Consider the following 12,792-nt stretch of genomic DNA (forward strand, 5'->3'; position numbering starts at 1 on the left):
AGAACCACACCCTGAGGTGTTAAACTATCACGTTAGAATCCTGTTGAAGGTAACAAAATGCAAAGCGCTGAAAATACAATTAAAATTGTTAATAGTTAGATACTCATCCTGTTCATGCAAAGGTGCTTAGAATGTCCTGTTTTTATATCTAAACCTCTCGCGTGCATCATTTCTAGTATCAACGACCTCTTACTAATGGCCCTACACGTTAAACAGTGCTTATGATCATCTCTTTCTACACGCTCACATTGATATGTTGATTGAGATACACAGCTCGTTATTTATCTATGATATGTCCTGTCTTAGGTCTCAACCAAAATGTTACGTAAGTATTTCAAATCCAAATAAAATCCAAAGCGTTAAAAACGAGGAATATTCCCAGCATTGAGAATAGACGTAACCATATCACCATCATCATCTCCATGGTCTTCATATTCATCCCATCTTCACCATTGTCACCGTCACTATCATCCCCATCATCCTATTCATCTCCATCTTCATTATTCGAATTTCATGTATGAGTTTATATTATCATTCTGCTGTATTATTCTCATACATTCTTAATTCCGAAGCTTCATTTTTCCGAAAACTAAATGATTAACTAACCTTATTTCGTGTTCGGACTAACGAACCTTTGGAACATCGAATCTTATTTTGTTTTCTGATTATCGTACCTCCGGAATAACGAACCTTTGGAATAACGCCACACATGTTCAGATTAACGAACCCTTTAACGTTTTCGGATTAGCGAACATCGAGGTATAGGCAATTTGCGCGTTTCGGAATTACGAACCTTCGGAATTACGAAGTGTAACCGTATTATTAATCTTAATGGAAACCAAAACCCAAGAAGAGAAAAGTAAAATGAGAGAAACAATTTTTATAAAAGTTTCATCAAAATGGGTTATGAGATAAGCAAGTTATAGACGTTTAAAAGGTCCTGTTTTACTTTCTATGGGGATCCTCAAATTGGCAAACGTGCTTCAAAATGGCTGATAATTTTGTGGACAACTCTCCATTTGTTTTGTACACAAATTTTCAGATTTTCCCCTTTTTATTTTTATATATGTCACATTATCTCCTCCTGACCTTAATATATGTGGTGTGAATTATATTTTCCCATGACAGGTGTTTTGCTCAGAATGAGTCAAGATACAATGAAAGATAATGGGGAAAATTTGTGTACAAAGCAAAAAGAGAGTTGTCCACAAAATCAGCCATTTTGAAGCATGTTTGCCAATTTGAGGATCCCCACAGAAAGATACGGACCAAAGAATTTTAATCTGGGGATATCATTTTTCTTTCAAGCAATCTGCTTATGTTGACAATTCTTCTCCTGCAAATTGTGTTTGTAAAAGTTTGGTAGTAGATCGTGTTTGCTTAGAAGTGTATTCTGTTATCATATGACTGTGAAGGGCGCCCTCTTTGGAATATAGTAATGGTCCCAACGGTCCCAACATTCACGACCGGAAAAGGAATTACTCTGCATGTCCATTGGGATGTAATGACCATGCCTGACGAAGCTGTCTTCTTCAAAAATTTCATTCTCCGAACAGGAAATTGTATGAAGCTTATCATTTTTCAGGGTACAGCCACAGCTATCAAACCAGTTTGTCTGTGTTGTGCCTTCACAATCCGACGACTGAAGGCAATTCGCGTATAAGTGAGGGCGCTGTTCTCTGTTCGTCAGGTTTCTGTATGTAGGTTCATGCTTCTTGGTGATGTGGCGCTTTTCCGTTTCATCGGTGGCACTTTCATAAATCACTACGGGATCACGACTCCCATTAGGTGATGGTTCCGTTGATCGTATGGGATTCATTGGAATGTAGTGATGGTCTCCATTTTCCTGACCAGAAGTCTCTAATCTTGTGTCCAGATGATGATGCTCTTGTCTGAAGTCCATGTTGCCAAGGCCTTTGCCTCTTGCGCGAAATGACACAGTCGTGTTGACATGGCTTGGAATCTCTTTCCGACCCTTCATCTGCATTCGTACGCACATCCCCACCAACCCCGCGACGATCACTAATATTCCCAAGCTCACCAGAGGTAAAATAACCTTTAACTTTTGTGGATGTTTTGGTTCACCTGGTGCCCAAGTACGTACCACCTTTAAAAAAGTATTGCTCTGTCGAGTCTGGGTTGGTAGTTCAGAAGAGGTTCCATAGGTAGACCCGTTGGTTGTGCAAGAAGTGCTTGTTTCGAAGGTTCCTGCCATTGTATCAAAGGTGTCATGTGTTTGGCTGTGGTACTTCGGTTGAGTCGAGACTTCTGTTTGGGGAATCATCCTCAAGGTGCTAGGCAAAGTTGTAGAACCGTTGGTACTGGTTGTCCCGGCTGCTGTTGAAGCTCGTTGGTTAATCGGGGCTGACGCTGTCATTGACTTCTGCGTTGTGAGCGTTTTCGAACGAGATAGTGGTTGATCTACAAAAATGAATATATAAAATATAATACGCTTATTCCGACTGAAAGTATATTCCATCATAAATATCAAACAGTTAAAGTTGTTCCTAAGCCAGGGACATGTGGACACCAGGCTCGTCCATGGACTTACATAATGGACCCTAAACAATTAAAAACAATAACAATAATATCATATGCAATATTTTTATAGCGCTTGATAGTAATGTTTCTAATCACTGCATACTATTAACGTGGCATTAGCACGGCAACCGTTATTTGACGCTCGAGTATTCAAGGAATTGCTTCCTACCGCATAGGCATCGATCACACCTCGGTGGAGAGTGGCAAGTGTAGATAAACGCTTTGCCAAAAGACGCAAGTGCTGCGATAGGGTTCGAACCCCGGACCTTGTTCGAAGTCAGGAGACTTATCCACTGAGCAACAACACCTCTAGTATCAATTAATAAATCCAAATTACATTTGAACCCACCATTCCGCAAACAATAAAAATGAAATGACAACAATACGATAATAATAATAATAATAATAATGAATACATAATAGTGATGGTAATAACACTTATTGTTAATAAAATCACTTGACACCATGCATAATATCATGTGCATTCAAAAGAAGAATACTTACGGATCCTGACAACTGATACGACTATGTCATCGACAGCTACTCCACCCTTCCCAAACTTGCACACAGCTTTGAAGAATATCTGCAGCGAAAATACAATTCGTTACACACTGTAGATGGACATTAAAAAACTCTGGCTTTTCTTTAAGGTTTGCTTTTTCTTATCTTTTCTCTCTTTTTTCTCTCTCTCTTTCCCTTTCTCACGCCCACTCACACAAGTACGCAAAAGCTCCCTCCAATAACAAACTTGTTTGCAGCACAGAAATTTGCAAACCTTTCCCCATTGTCATTCATCTCTCCCAAACCTTGTTTGCCCAAGACTTCTTCAAAACCGGTGTTGTCACATCCAATCCTGGCATTGAAATCCCCCAGAATTGTAATGTTTCTTCTCTTTCTATTCTGCACTATTGTGTGAAGTTGATTGTAGAAGCTTTCCTTGTCTTCATCTGTCCCATCATTCGTAGAAGCATAACATTGGATTACATCCATATTAATCCTCTGCTTATCCGTTATTAAGGAGGCCACAATTATCCTTGGACCATGGGCTTCCCAACCAATAAGTGCTCCCTGGGCTTGGCGCGACAACATTAGTGCAACTCCCTGCGTATGTGTGGCTTCATCCTCTGTGTGTCCCGAATGTGTTCACTAGACTGCAGAAATATTTGTTAGAACACAATTTACTTGACCCGGACTTGACCCTTTTCAGTCGGCTTACAGACCTCATCATAGTGTTGAGACTCTTCTCATAAACGTTTCTAGTTTTATATAATTGCAGAAAATGGACTCTGGGTCCGCTACAGCAATGGTCGTATTAGATCTGTCTTCGGCCTTCGATACAGTAGATCACAAGATACTTGTAAATACTCTTGCAAACTTAGGTATCCAGGACCAGGCTCTTGAATGGTTTAGATCTTATCTATCATACCATTCACAGTCTGTCGTTCTTGACGGTTTCACATCCTCCTCACTGTCATTAGGTTGTGGAGTACCGCAGGGCTCTGTAGGCGGACCGACCTTATTTTCAAGTTACCTACTCGGTCTTCGCCATATTTTCCAAAATTGCCCTGTTCATTACCATATTTTTGCCGATGATATACATGTTTTTGTCTCTTTTCCAACGGACCGAATTCAAGCTTCCACAGCTCTGCGCATTTTGGAAAATTGCATTTCTGCTATTAACACGTGGATGAAATCAAATTCTCTGCAACTGAACCACAGTAATTGGGAGTTCATGCTTTTTGGCTTCAAATCTCAAATAAGACAGCAAGCTTAACATGGACTCCATTTTCATTGCCGGTAATCCTGTTCCTCTCTCTGATTCATGCCGCAATTGGCTTCATTCGAAAATATTTATCTCGTTCTGCAACAGAGAAACTTGTGCACTCACTCATCACCTCACGTCTTGATTTCGGCAAATAGTCTTCTCTTTAATATCCCTAACTCTAAAATTACCCGACTTCATAAACTTTAGAATTCAGCAGCTCGCATTGTTTCTCTGTCAGATAAACACGATCACATCACTCCTGTTCTTAGAGACCTCCATTGGTTGCCCATAAAGGATAGCATATTTTTTTTATTCTACTGGGATTCTACTTTTGGTTCATCATATCATCAATAGATCCGCACCCAATTACAACAAGTCTCTTATACACCACAATCAACCTGCACGCACACTGCGATCATCCCAATCTGGTCTCTGACATATCCCAGTATCTAAAAAATCATAGGGCGATCGAGCCTTTGCTCATGACGGACCAGCTCTGTATAATTCACTACCACAGGAGCTGAATAACTCAAACTATGCAACATCCTTAAAGGGCGACCTAAAATTGCATTTGTTCACCAGCAGGCACTAGGTTTGAAGACAGACATTTCTTCATTTGTTGTATACCCTTTCTTGTACTTCTCTTAGTTCTCTTTACTTATATGTTTGCTCTCTTCTTAGCGCCTTGAACATTCAATAAAAATGGAAAAGACGCGAGATAAATGATATGTATCATTATCATTATTTTATCATTAATGTTTTTACTTAACCCATACAAAAAAGTCTGATTGCTAAATTACTTTAAACTTAAAAGTTGTGCGAAATTGCCAGGAACTGGTTGTTTATTTACTGGTTATTAAATCATTCAAAAACTCGCTTAGTTGGAGTGCAACAAAAACTTGCCAATTTTTAGCCGCCTCCCCCATCCACCTTCTGATAAATTCAAGATTTGACTATAAAAAGCCAAAGGCAATTTTTTTAAACTTTTAATATCTCTTATTTTAGCACACAAATACTGGCCGCAATTAAAATCGAATTGTAGAATACTGGTCTTTTAGTTCAATGCAACTACCACTCGGAATGCATGTGCATACATCCATGGGACCTGCATATATTGCTTCTGTCCGAGGGACTTACCGTTGGACACCGCGGGCAACAACAGAAGTCGACGTTGGGGGCGCTTCTCCACCCCGAGTCCCTGGTATTACGACGACGCTCTTTGAGCTTCAGGTTTCGACCGACGCTTACGAGGAGACTACACGATGTGTAGCCATAGAACTTGTAGTTGAAGGAGAGTCGAGCCGTGATCGATGTCCTACTCATTGGCGGAAGGTTGAATGCTTTCATACCCAGCTCAGTATTACGCTTCGTTACGTAAAACCAACCTGTTGAAAAGGAACAAATTAATAATAATAATACTTATATAGTGCATAATACCTAGCAGATTGCATGTCCCTATGCTCTAAAATTATAGGAAAAGTATAACGTAAGAGTCATCTAGGAGACAAAGGAACTGTGCATAAAATTAAATATTGGACACTGCACGAGTTCGCTGGGAAAATTATAATATGAATTGATACACTGAAATTGATCAGTTTCATTTATTTGAGTGCAGTGGCGCAGTAAGCAAAAATATTTTTCCATTCTTTTTTTTTATAATTTTCTAATTTATGGAAGGACTTCGGAATTTGGCATTGCCGAAGCCCCCCCCCCCCCCCCATTTGCACACCAGTACTCGGGTGTTGACAAATAACAAAATAAATACATAGGTCTAGTTAGATGATTAATAGAGAAAATGTAGTAGTCGGTGAAGTAACTGTCTCCCAGTATGGTTCAGGTGTATTGAAATAATAAGATTTGAACCGGATTGAGATACATTTTCGATCCTCAATCCTGAATTTGCGTTGAACGCCATTCAAGTTCATGGTTGTTTGTAGATTTCAAAGGGTAAAACATGGCGTTCGTATAGTCGCGAGCGAGTTAAGCGAGAGAGAAAAACTGTTCACATAATTGTTAACTAACTGAACAAAAACCTTATTTATGACAGCTTTAGTATATCTTAAAAAATTCTTTCATATTTTACCCTCAGTCTTTTCATTTCATTTCTTTTCATATTATTATTTTTTATCGTCGGTCGTGTCATTTATCGTGGGGCAACAGCTCACAAGCCCCACTCCATCATAATACTCTTTAAAAAATAAAAACAAATTGACTAGACCAGTAGTCAGCTGGGTGCAACTGATAATTATGGCAACCTCTGATCGTCACATTTCTGGCATAATATTCTAGTCAGAGATAACTCTGTTCTATTAAAATACGATTAGAAAATAGTCAAATATGACTAGAATAACAGTTGCACCTAGCTAGTCAATTTGACTGATTTGCTTTTTTAGAGCCGTAGAGTATAAGCAAGGGCTTTAGACTGATTAATCATAACAGATGAAGCTTGTCCTACATCCTCTGTTTATTTCCTAGCTTGCGTTATATAAAAGACTAATAAGACAATTGAAAATAAGCTTAGACGAATTGAACTAAAAAATTAAAATAAACTATCACCGTGATTCACTTGCTCCCGACCGCTCATCGTTTTCCATTGTGAAGAATGAATGCCACATGAATCCCCATCTCCAAACTGACACGAGAAAAGCTCTGCAGAATTTCAACAAGAAATGGAAAAAGAAATGTTTTTTTTTTCAAAGATAATAATATAATCGTCATACTCCCTCCAAAACATTGATTAAGTAATTAGGATCGGGTTACCACCATCTCATTCATATATATGAATATTATCACTCTGGGCGTTGTGGCGTGCACCTGTAATCCAAGCTATGCGGGAAGTTACAAATTATTGATGCAGAGGTTCGAGCCCTGGTAACGTCTTTCGGATGGTGACGTTAAAGGTCGGTCCCAGACGTAAATAATCATATCTGATTGATACACGTCTGACAAAACTCAAATACACACTAACACTCTTTTAATCAGTCCCTTTGAAGATCGATTTCTAAACAATCGCACAGTGATTTTACTCGGTGTCCTTCCGCAGTCCGGAGATGCCAAAAAGTATAGCATATTTACAGGATTGGCGCCACCAACTTCCTCAAAAGGTAAACGCATCAAACTCATTCTGGTCTTGAGAAGCAGCAATTCAAAGGACCTTTTTTGTAAACCTGTCCGCGGTCATTTTGCTTCTTTGCCTGTGCTTCCATTCAGAACTACATCATCCCTACTGGAAAGAACACAGTGTCCCACAGTTTATTCTACAGTGTGGAAATATCTTTCCACTGAAAGAACACACGGCGTGTTCAGCAGTGTGTTCACAGTGTGGAACACAATGTGAAATCCCCTTCACATTGTTGAATTTGAGCATTTCAACAGTGTTTATCACATATTCATGTAGAGGACCATGTGAACACACTGTGAACAGTCACACTGTCAAGGTGTCCACACTGTGACAACATCTTTACACTTTTGAATTTGAGCATTTTGACAGTGTTAATCACATATTTACATAGTCGACCATGTGAACACACTGTGAACAGTCACACTGTCGAGTTATCCACAGTGTGAAAACATCTCCACACTGTTGAATTTGAGCAATTCAACAGTGTGAATCACATATTCTCAAAGTCGACCATGTGAACACGCTGTGAACAGTCACACTGTCGAGCTATGCACAGTGTGAAAACATCGCCATACTGTTGAATTTGAGCCTTTCCTTCATTTTTTCTTATATCTTTCTCCCCTTGATTTTTTTTCCCCTTTTTAGCAATTCCAAGAGGGGACAGCCGGTATGTCCCTTGGAACGAATATTTATTCCAATTCCCCTTCTTTATCCATAAATTTCATGTATATCGTATAGGATTTATCAGGCTTCTTGGCCCCAAAAATCGATATTTTTTTCCATTTCAGGTTTTATCTCTCGGCCTATTTTCATTTTCTTCTTCCTCGATCTTTTTTCTTTCTATTTTGATCTCCTGTCATTTCTTTCCTTCTCAATTTCCTTTTAAAGGTTGATAAACAACTTAAAATTGTATATAATGCTATTGACTATATGAACCTTTACATATCAATTTGTTTGCGCTCCTTTTTTGCACTGCATGCGTAGCGTGTTAATTTATTTCCCTATGGAGAATGATAGAAAATACGCAGTTTTTGAGGGATTTGCTAAGATATCTCCCAAACGCGTCAACAAGGTGATCTATCAAAACAGAATAGAATAGAGCAGATTCTCACCTTGAACATGATATGATTTTCATTCAATTTTAGTCAAATTAAGTTCTGTCACTTTTGAGGTTTTTGGAACCTTTCTTGATGATTTTGGAAATCCATTTGTACATGAGTCAATGGGCAAGTGCGGGAAACGAAACGTTTGGTGCGACTTCACATTGTTGTAAAAAAATATATACGTCACAATAGACCCTATAAAAAAAGACATTTTGCAGAAAATGCTGTAGATTGCGAATACCTAAGAATGATTTTGATTGGATAAAAAAAACCTCTGTCACTTTTCACATTTGCAAAAGCTTTTGCAATTTTGGTCACTATAGTTTGGCGGGTTCAGCCGATGGCATTGTGTGTACGCAGTATAGTACACAGTACACACGCATAGCTAGGCAGCGCGTGAAGAATTTCACTATTCGTACAGCGACGACTTGAGTGTATGTTGGATAGAACCGTACCATTTTGACCGCGGGGGTGTGCCAATGAATGCAAGTGATCAAGAAGAGTTACAAAACTGAAGGGAGTGAGAAAACAAGGAAAGTGAGAGGGAAATTTATGAAAACAAGTAATGCGAGGAAAAATTACAAGAAAAGGAGAGAAAGGAGAAGAAGCGAAAACACGCAGCTGAGTGCGCTCACGATATGTAAGTTGAACACCCCTGCACCGCAATGTAGCAGCCCGCCACTATACACGTAGACTGCCTGCACGATGCGAAGACAGCGGCGCGTATTAGTGACTGTGCGTTAAACGTCCCATTTCTATGCCTTATAAAAGGAGCGTTTTTTGTACACAACAAATTGATATGGTTGTCTAATCCGTTTAAACAATGATTCTTATTCAATTCAAAAATCAAATATAAAACAATAAATTAACACCAGCGTATCGACCCTTGATCTTTATTTTCTTTCTGTTTTCCTCTTCACTAATTTGGTTTTCTCAAGCATGTCGAGAGAGGGTAAAGGGAAGCAGCGTCTCTCCCTCTATCTTCTCTTCACTTTTTCTTATTTCCTTTGATTTCCTCATCCCTACTTATCCTTCTTTCCCCCTGGGATCGAGTAGACTAACACAACACCGCTGGTCCAATCAACACCCCCTCCCACTCCCCCCCCCCTCGAGTTCGAAAAAACCGTTAATTGTCTTGACTTTATGTCATCAACATGAAAAAAATATATAAAATATTCATACAAAACATCAAGAAATTAGGGCAAATCTCTCTGAATTTCCTTTTCTTTTATTCAAGATGCTTACCTGAAATTCCTCTGACATATTCCCATATACCTGGGTTGAGGAGTATTCCTCCAAGTATGATTATTAAGGTAGTCCTCATCACGAAAATAGGAATAAATTTCGCAAGTTCAACAGTTATCCTGAAATCATTTACTTCTCGGCTTTCTTTTCACAGAATATCGTTTCCTGTTGTAAAAAAGCATTTATGCCAATCTCTGTTGTTCACACTCAGACGTAATCTGGCAAGCGCAGAAGCTGTACGCTGCGAGGGAGTGCTAGGGGCAATGGGCGGTTCCCCCCCCCCCCCCACGATTTCAAAACCATCTGTTTCATAGCTAATTCTCAAGCAAATCCATATAATATATTCACCAGATCGTGTTTTTTTTTCACCACTGAAATGCTATGCATATCATAATGATCGGCAAAAGAGCGAGTGATTATCTCTGGTAAAATATTAGATAGAGAGTTTGCCTCCTTTTAGGAAATATATGTAAGTACTTGATCGAGCGAGCGGGGTATTTTTATAGCAATTTATTTCTGAAGAGTTTCTAAACTGATGTCACTTATATTTTTGTCACTTAGTTTCTCTTTAGATTTCCCTAAGAGGATTTTTAAAAGTGTAAGATTCTTTTTATTTTTTATTTGATCATGTTGAAACTGAACTTTCGCTCCCCGGATCTTAGAACAATTATTGTAAGCAAAATTGGAAAATTCGTATTTATCATGCTGTTTGAACCTTTTAGTGCAGTTGATTGAAAAGAAATGAAACTAATTAGTTTAAATTTTCCTGTCATGATAAATCTTTGGCCTATTGTCAAGCCTGATTCCCGTTTAGGCCATAATATAGACGTAGTTTGTCATTTTGCCTCCGACGAAGATTCTGCTAGGATCGAAAGCATAGGCCCCTTTTGACTTTCTTGTATAGTTAAAAATACGTAGGGTCTACTTGCTTTTACAATCTGATTGCAATGAAAATGATCAACATAAGACATTTTTTTTCAATCAAGATCCACTTTTTGATGGGGTAGACCGACCGCAGTTTAGAGACTGTGGGATGGCCGTACGCAACTGGGGGCAGGGGCAGTTGCCGTCCCATAAATTTTGAAAAGTACATTTCACACAAATTTTTGAAATATTCACTAAAAGTGTGCATGAAATCCTTCGATTATGCTTTAGATAACGCAAAAACACCCCCAATGATGAAGCTTGGTTGCTTCACTCTCTCGCCTTTAGGGTGTCTTCGAAAATTTGGACGCGTCCTGCCCCCCGCCCTCCCTCGATCGTCCAAAAAAAAACTTCTGAGTACAGCCATAATGGTTCTTTCCGCTCAAACAGCAGAACCGTGGGACATGTCCCCCTACGTCCCCCCCCCCCTCCAATCTTTTAAATATTATATAACAGCAGTATCTCCATCCCTTCCGGTGAACCAAAACTATCACTGCCTTTGATGGAGTGAAAGTGAAATGTCCCTCCGAAAAATAAACTCGGGGCTAATATTACATGTAAAAGAAGCCCGTATGCCTATTAAGTACGCATTAAGAGCATACCGCCAATTTTTGTTGTGTTCGGGTTTTTAAGGGGCGGGAGGGCCGAGTGTACATTGTAGGCGTATATATAGCGCCCCATCATCTCAGGCAGGGATGAAGGCTATCATGAGCCCCCCCCCCCTCTAGCTCGGGCCCCTGCCCCCTTCATGTAGAGAGAGAGAGAGAGTAGTTTTTGGTGCCGGTACGAGAGAAAGCTTAAAGATCAAGTCCACCCCATGCAGAAAAAAATCAGTTTGAATTTAAAGAGAAAAACAAACCTTTAGAGTTACATGTAAACACGGAAAATTTTATCAAACTCAGATGTAAAGTATAAGATATAACATTTTGAAATTTCGTTTAAAACACTTAGGCACTAGCGTACCTAAGGGGGCAGACTGCCCCCGGCCCCCCTGACGAGTCTCATGCAACCCATGCAAGGGACGCGTCCCTGCCCCCCCCCCCCCTCCTGACGAGTCACCACTGATAACTGACGAGCCACAAGCGGTCCCACGTGCGTGTGTACTTGAAGCCCTTTTTTTTTGCTTGTCATTTTTTTCTGGTGCGAAATGTCCTTCATATGTGGTTGAAGACCATTTTTTTGGTCAATTTTTTTGGTGGACAAATTTGCCCCCCCCCCCCTTTGCAAAATCCTAGGTACGTCACTGCACTTAGGCTTATATAATTAGTTGAACATTGATTTCCTCATTTGCATACCGCCTTAAAGGGGAAGTTCACCCTTCACCCTAACAAAAAGTTTATTGTAAAAAAAGCAGGAAAAAATAATGAAAAATATTGCCGAAGGTTTGAGAAAAAATCATCAAATAATTAAAAAGTTATTATAATTTCCATTATTAGATTTGTGACGTTATATGCGAGCGAGCAGCATTTCTACATAGCGAATGATAAAAAATCAATAAAATGTCATTTTCTCAGAAAATTGAAAATGGTTTTCATTGTACCTTTTGTATACCAATAGACAAATCATTTTACACCTGACCATGAATAGAAAACAAAATTAAGTCTTCAGGAACCTTTGAAAATTTGAAATTCATGCATTTTAAATTACATAACACATCATCGGGGCAGCTGCTCGCTTATGACGTCACAAATCCAAAACTTTGAACTCTAATAACTTACTCTTTAACTCTTTCTAACTCTTCACCAATATTTTTAACTATTTTTTTTTTTGCTATTTTTACAACAAAGTTTTCTTCAGGATGAACTTCCGCCTCAAGTCAGCAAATGAGGGAAGCGATGCCATCCTCCATCCCCGTCACTTTTTTCTCGTATTACATAAGCCGATGCCAATATTCCAATTTGAATTTCTCCATATTGAAATGTAACACAAATTTATTTCTCCCTAAACATTTCATATTTTCCTTTTGTGGCTCATTCAAGAGGGTCCTATATTTGACAAATCTGTAAAATTTGAAGAAAAAAGTTTAGAAAAGGAATTAGTGACTGATCTCTCAATTTGCATATCACTGAGTTATGCATGTACGTATATCTCTT

At 39.0% G+C, this 12,792-nt stretch overlaps 1 protein-coding gene across 1 annotated transcript; it reads right to left on the minus strand.

The window, feature by feature from the left end:
- Positions 1-1,278: 1,278 nt before the first annotated feature.
- Positions 1,279-6,929, minus strand: LOC121421714. The gene is made up of 4 exons (XM_041616498.1): positions 6,863-6,929; positions 5,444-5,691; positions 3,046-3,124; positions 1,279-2,421 (listed from the first exon to the last, which is right to left on the minus strand). Exons 1-4 carry the CDS (start codon positions 6,888-6,890, stop codon positions 1,400-1,402), a joined length of 1,377 nt encoding a protein of 458 aa, XP_041472432.1. The 5' UTR covers positions 6,891-6,929; the 3' UTR covers positions 1,279-1,399.
- Between the last annotated feature and the right edge of the window lie 5,863 nt (positions 6,930-12,792).

Source organism: Lytechinus variegatus, chromosome 9 (assembly GCF_018143015.1).
Source record: "Lytechinus variegatus isolate NC3 chromosome 9, Lvar_3.0, whole genome shotgun sequence".
Taxonomy (NCBI): Eukaryota; Metazoa; Echinodermata; class Echinoidea; order Temnopleuroida; family Toxopneustidae; genus Lytechinus; species Lytechinus variegatus.

Coding starts and splice junctions, on each gene's coding strand:
- LOC121421714 (XM_041616498.1), bottom strand. CDS start 6,890: ATGAGCGGTCGGGAGCAAGTGAATCACG. Junction 5,692..6,862: donor TCGGGAGCAAGTGAATCACG/GTGATAGTTTAT, acceptor CCTTTTCAACAG/GTTGGTTTTACGTAACGAAG. Junction 2,422..3,045: donor CGTATCAGTTGTCAGGATCC/GTAAGTATTCTT, acceptor TCATTTTTGTAG/ATCAACCACTATCTCGTTCG.